At 45.7% G+C, this 6571-nt stretch overlaps 1 protein-coding gene across 2 annotated transcripts in view; it reads right to left on the bottom strand.

Moving 5' to 3' along the window:
* The window catches only part of IGF1R (insulin like growth factor 1 receptor), a 195635-nt gene that overhangs the window by 7988 nt on the left and 181076 nt on the right, over positions 1–6571 (bottom strand). For both annotated transcript variants that reach the window (XM_040599601.1, XM_040599603.1), the window contains exon 20: positions 5945–6079. In XM_040599601.1, coding sequence (XP_040455535.1) covers positions 5945–6079 — 135 coding nt within the window. The remainder of the gene's footprint in view (positions 1–5944; positions 6080–6571) is intronic.

The following is a 6571-nucleotide window of genomic DNA, read 5'->3' as shown; positions in this document are numbered from 1 at the left end:
TTTTCCTCCAAAATATCCTGTGCTTACTCAGCCATACAGCTACATGAGAGTGCCTCTCAGAGTACCTTTTTCAAACTACCAGTCCCTCTCCTATCAGTGTTGTCTTGGAGAGAATTAAAATAGGAAGCACGCAAGGTAAAGCACTGCTTTTTTTCCTCCTGAAGAACAAAAAATTACATTAAAATTAATTGTAATCCCCAAAAGACATTTGCCAATCTGAAAGACATTCTCTAATCTTTCATTTGAAAATCATGTTGTTTTCATTTATGGCCAGGGATGCATTAATATTTTAGGGAGTGTGAGATCATCTGTTTAAGCACATCCATGATTAGATCAGTACAACGTCCCATGCTGGCAAAACAAAACCACAAAATGAAACAGTAATACATACATAATGAAAACAGCATTTTCATGACACAGCAAAATTGGATATTCCTGAGAGATCACCCCGAGCTTTGAACACAACACAAGAAAGGATTTCACTGTTTGTGAAGGTGGAATAAGGATGACTTCTGTTAAGGCAGCACAAGTAATAAGACAAATTTAAATAAGAAAAGGAAGATTAACATTAATTCTTCGAGCCAATTCTCTGTGTAAACAGTACTCAGAGGAACATGCCGTGTGTAGGAAGTCACCACTGGCCAAAACTACTACCTTCTGTACTAGAATAAGAAAGGCTCTGAAAAAAACCACCGAAGACAACTCTTTCAGTTAAGGGAATGTACTGGAGAATCCTTCACGTACCCTCCAGCACTGCGACCTGCAGTCCCAGTACAGCCCCTTTCCTTGCCTGGCCAGCAGCCTGGTCCAGCGGCCAGCCTGGGTGCCTTTCCCCATCCCTGCCAGCCTTCCCGTCTAAGGTTACCCAGGGTCACCTAAGCCTTTAGGTTTGATTCTATAAAACAACAATACCATTTTCCTACCTGCCACAGATTTTCAGAAAGCAAGCAAGCAACTCGATTTTATGCTTTCATTATCTCTCACTGCCTTATGCCCCAGCAGCAGTTTACTAGATCTCTGCATCAGTGCATGGAATGGTTTTATTTCTTAATAAAAAGACAAAAACAAATGAACAAAAAAATCACTCCTTTTTTTGAGTAACACTTCAGTCCACCACAGAGTAACATCTTACACAGTCTCCACAGTCCCTGCTCCAGAACAAACCTTTTGACAGAACTGTCATCGAGCTGGAAAACCCTGGACTCTGAAGCCTGTTGCTGTGCACCACTGCCCACCCACAGTGGGTCCGGAGAGTCTGGGAACCCTGGCCTGAAAAAAACCCAAAGGAAAACAACCCCCTCCCGCCAGAACCTCACTCCTTGGGGAATAGCGTTGCCTTTCCTCACAGGGTGCACTGTTCTCAGCTGCTGCATTCGGGATGCAAACACTGCTGAGAGCCCGTAACCAAAACAAAGGCAATCTCATTTGAAGTGCATTTAAACTCACAAATATTCCTGTTGGAGCTCAGCTGGCACAACTGTGCATGAACAAAAGTCAGCCACCTGAGCACAGCCTTGTGTCACCAAAAAAGAAGCTGGCAAAACCAGTCTGTGCTGGGCGAACTCCCCAGGTACTCAATCCTGTATTGTAACAGGCACGTAGACACGTAAACACTGCTAAACCAACCGCTTGGTTTTGAGTCTTTAATAAGTCTTTCATAGCGAAAGTGAAGCCGAACTATAAAACCGCACTATACCCTCACCCACAAACGAGGAGGAAAGCTTGAGACATAAATATATAAAATCCATTTCTGTTACTTCATGGCTGTTTCCTTTCCAGCTGACTGCTGCGTCCCTGAATAGAAGCCTTAGCGGGAGCCAAGAACACTGGGTATTCGCTGGCGCTTCGCCCTGAGGCCTAAGGGCAATGCTAAGGAGATACCACAAGCAGCGGAGTAATGCATGTGACATCAGCACAAACAAGGACACGTGATGTTTCTTGTAAGCCATTCCAGATTTAAAAACCCTACAGAGTTCCCATAAAAGGATTTTTTTTCTTTCTAACTCTGTGGGTTCAAAGGCCTTGTTTACGTTATCTTACACAAAAAAACCCCCAACTTTCCAGTAGACAATGGAAGAATTTACAGGCTGTTAATACGACCTGAGCAGTTTTAACAAGTATGTTTCTGACTGGTGGCAAGCAAGCTCAAGGAAGCTGGAAGCATCATCATGAGATACAGGAATAGCCAGCATCTCTCTCATGCATCTTTTGCTCAAAGAACTGAGCAGAAACAGAGTTACTTTTTGTACCGAGAAAACAAAAAAACCAGAAAATGCAAAGTTACTATAGAAGCTGCATTCCATTTGAGTGTGGTGTTTGTACTTTGCATCAGAACCGATTTGGTGGGGGAAAGTGAAAGGATCTCTCCCATTCTGCTGTTGCTACATGCTGACATTACCTCTGCACAGCAGACCCTGCTTTCTAACAGAGTGCTCACCAGAACAAAGGGAAAATCAGCAATGCGTAAATAGTCTAGTCATCTACAATACATGTGGGGGAAGCAATTTTTGCTTCAAAAACAGAGTGGAATTCCAGCCTCCACAACTTTTAAAAGCCCCATGGGAACACACTGTCTGAGAGCTTCAGCTGTAACAAACCTTCTTGCCACACAGCCATCACCTGATGAACACTGCCATAACAATGGTAGTACATAAAAACAGAATTTATTACACAGGAAGAGAAGAAAAACAGCAAAGCTTCTCCTGGCACTGTCTTATTGAACCATCTGTCTTACTGCATGGTTCTGTCTGTAAAACCATGCAAACTATGCCAAGAGGGTGTAGCATAAACAGAACTGAGTCTTGTTTCACCCTGTGCAAGAATAAAAAGCCTCTCGAAATACCGTCCCCCCTGTGCTTAGCCCTTTGACAGTAATTTACCACCTCTCTGAACTGCGAGACAATTGTGCCGTAAAATCCCCCTTTGCACAAGCCCCCGATACAACCAGGCTGCAGAACAGAACCTCTCCAGTTCTTCAAGTTCCTTGGTCTCTAATCCAGCTAGAAGCTACCGACGCGCTGCTGCCAGGGGCTAGGAAAGCACAGCCACTAACAAGCGTTACTAACACCGCAGTCTTAGGAGAGATGGACCATCCAAGACTGCTCGCACCACCTAGCACTTACACGGGGTGGGGGGTGGGGGCAACACGAGGCCCGTATGAAAACCGCTGCGCTGGATGGAGCGTGCACGGCTGTGTCCCCACTCATGTGATCGTCGAGGTTAAAACCAGTAGATCGTTCCCTCTCTCATCTCTCCATTCTCATCTACGCTTCCCCACAGCAGCCCACCTCCTCCAACCGTTCTGGAGGGTTTTGTCTGTCAGTGTACCCCCCTCTCTACAGAAAGGTAAATTTGTGTTCTGCCCATAATTTTAGTTGTTTCCCAGGCAAACCGATTTAAAGAAAAAAATAATCTCTACATTTGTAGCCTACCACGTGAGATATTTGGAATTGCAGCTCCTGGCCCCCTTTCTCACTTGCTTTCACACGGTACCGAGCACAAGAAGCATACTGACTTCCCTGCAGCAGGTGGGCTTCGCTTTCCTGAATTAATGAACTATCACAGACCAGTCAGCCTCCAACAGTGAGGATCTGTGCTAAGAAATACCTTCCACTGGCACAGACATGCCCAGAAACCTGTCTTTCAACAGAATTTTTTAGCAGCCTCCAAAAAAAAAAAACCCCACCAAGAGGACCCCCTATTTTACGAAGGGTTTCATAAAGTGCTTGACAAAGCCGTTGCCTGAAACATGCTGGGGATGCACGGCAAGATCCACACGGCATTTCAGGGCTCTTGGCAACTCTGTTCCAAGCACCCTTCTGTCCGTTCAGTAGTTTCCCTGCTACCTGAGGTGCTGAGAAGCCGGTTATCAGACAGCTGGAGAGGAACTCTGCCTACAGACCAGGTCTCCGGGCCTGCCAGCAGCGACACGCGCCAGGCTCAAGACTGGCAGCAGTTGTCAGGTTACCGAGTGTTGCACAGCATCTTAACAGCATCTTGGGAAAACGGGATGGAAGACAGGGAAAGAGGCAAAAACATGCAAAGAAAAAAGCACCATAGTAACGCAAAAGCCGTTCTTTGAGTGCCGAATACATGTGCGTAGGACAAAGGTGAAGATTATTCCTGGAGCTCCCTACGGTTATTCCTACAACTGCCTATTTGAATTTCAGCAGGCTTAGGGGTCTGTCCTAATACATAAGACCAAACAAGCTGAAAGGGAGCTAAAGCAAGTCGCAATAAGCTTCTAAGCCCAATATGTTCAAATGTATTATTATTTTTTTTGCATTTTTGACAGAGTCAGGACATTTTATACACAGCTATATCACCAAAGAAAGATGCCACACGCCACTGGATGTGCCTTAGTTCCGAATTCAGCACTGTTCCTTGCTCTGATGGAAAGAAGTGGCTAAATCCAAAGGAAGATTCTATTTTTTTTCACTCTGTATCTCTGCAATGTCAGGGTAACGTCTTGGTAGACACAACTAACATGTGAAGAGCTTCTTCATTAAAATCAGCACAAAAAAGGCCTTTGCTCTTAAACACTGGTGCAAAGATTTGCTCTGCCAGACATTAACCAAATTCTCCCGCTTGCAAGCCGGTTTCCCTGGAAGTGGGTTCGTCCAGAAGCAACACCCAGCGGGCAGGGGGTGTCTCTGAGGAGGAAAGAGAGCGGCCGGCGGGCTGCAGTAGAGAGAGCTTCTCGCGGTGACCCCCCTCCGTCGCCCTGCTCATACCACACCCGCCCCAGGTTAACAGGGAATTTCTAATGCTGAATCTCTTGCTGAGTCCGTTCTCACTGTAGACTTGTGTGTTTTTTCCTGCGGGCTCGGGGAGCTGACCCCCTTCACACCCCCTGTTGTTCCCCCATTTCTGCCTGCTCCCCCCCTCCACTACACCGCTCCGTGTTAAACAATCCCCAGTCAATCCGACTGCCAGAAATTCTCCACAGCGTCGTGGAAGGGAAAGAATGTGAAACTGAGGAATCACATGGCAGCTACACCTCCCCCTGCATATACCACCCACCCCCCTCAAACAACAAAACAACGCTGCCTGTCATCTGAAACCAAAGCCAGCGCTCCGGCCAAAAAAGCTCTTTTCCTAAGAATCCCAAGCAGCTGAGGCCCTTAAGTGATTGTATCCCTTCTGTGGGCCTCCAACAAATTTCAATAACTGCAAGACGCAGTATTTCCTTCCCAAAAGCCAGTTTGGGAAGTATATCAAAGTAATAAAGTCTGAACAACCGAAACGGCTGTACACAAAAGCCAGCAGAAGTATTTCAACAATGTAAAGCTAAAAACCGAAGCCCGCTGCATCGCACCCCTCCCCGGCCGCAAGGCTTTCTATCGACTCCAGGGGCAGGCAAAGGTTTTTCTGTGCGCTGCTCTCTGCGCTTACGGGAAAGGGAACTGTTACCAGGGGAGATTTGTTTATCTCCATGTGATGAGCACTGTGACTGAAATAGCAGATCCAGCGCTGCTTCAGACAAAGGAACGATACATTCATTTATCTGTGTGCTGAACTAAAAAGTTGAATTCCACAGCATTTATGCACAATGCATTCCCCTTGTCCTATGCTCTTTTTTCTCTTCACACTTGACAGAATTACTTTAAGCAGAAGAGACAAGATTGAGACACAAAGTCTTCTGCTGTGCAAACGTCGCTTATGAACTTGTATTAAGTCTAATTTTATTCAGGAACATAAAAATTAGGTTTTGTTTCCTTATTAGAGGAGATAGCCCAAAGTGAGATTCTGGCCACAAGCAAAATTGTTTTCCAGTATGTCTAACTGCCATAAAATACTAGATTGATGGAGACTGTTCAAGCAGCACCTCACATTATGATCACTCCTTAATAACCCCTCCTGTGGTAGACAGGGCAGAAGAGGACATCGAAGGGATCAGGAAGAATAAACGGCACTGAGCACAGCAGTAACTGGTGACACTTACAGCATATCAGGGCAATTGTCTGGCTTTTCCAGCAGACCTCCTTCCATCACAAAGCGGAGCACTTGTTCATTGGTCATGCCTTGGTACGGCTGCTCCGCTAACGTTGCGATCTCCCAAAGTACAACACCGAAAGACCTGGAAAACAAATCAGACCTTTAGAAAGCCAAGCAATCTTTACAAGGATATTTTTCCTAGATGACGCTGAGCAAGTAGGTGTCCATGGGTATTTTCTTTTACCAAAAAATTCCAACTGCTCAAAAATATGCAGCTATGGCGACAGCCACATCACCTAGTGTAAGAGACTGTTGACTTCAAACACCTCTAGCTGATGGTGAGAAACAGGCTTCCAGTTCTGAATGACTCTTCAGAATGACCTCTGTAAGAAAAGACTGGTAATACTGTATCTCCATTTTTCACACCATACAGCTCAGAGCTGGCCATGATTACGATCGCTCAGTGGTCCAACACCATTTGGTTACACTGGTTCTGTACAGGTCAATCACTGAAAACAGCTCACTGCATTGACCAGAAGCCTCCTAACCCAGAGGAGATTTAAGCTGTGAGCCTGACAAGAATCAGCTTGCATCTCGCCTCCCTCTCCCATGGCTTTGAGTTCAGACTTCAGGC

Source organism: Falco naumanni, chromosome 7 (genome assembly GCF_017639655.2).
Source record: "Falco naumanni isolate bFalNau1 chromosome 7, bFalNau1.pat, whole genome shotgun sequence".
NCBI lineage: Eukaryota > Metazoa > Chordata > Aves > Falconiformes > Falconidae > Falco > Falco naumanni.
Note: the sequence above shows the minus strand (reverse complement) of the source record. Positions and strands in the feature narration are given on the sequence as shown.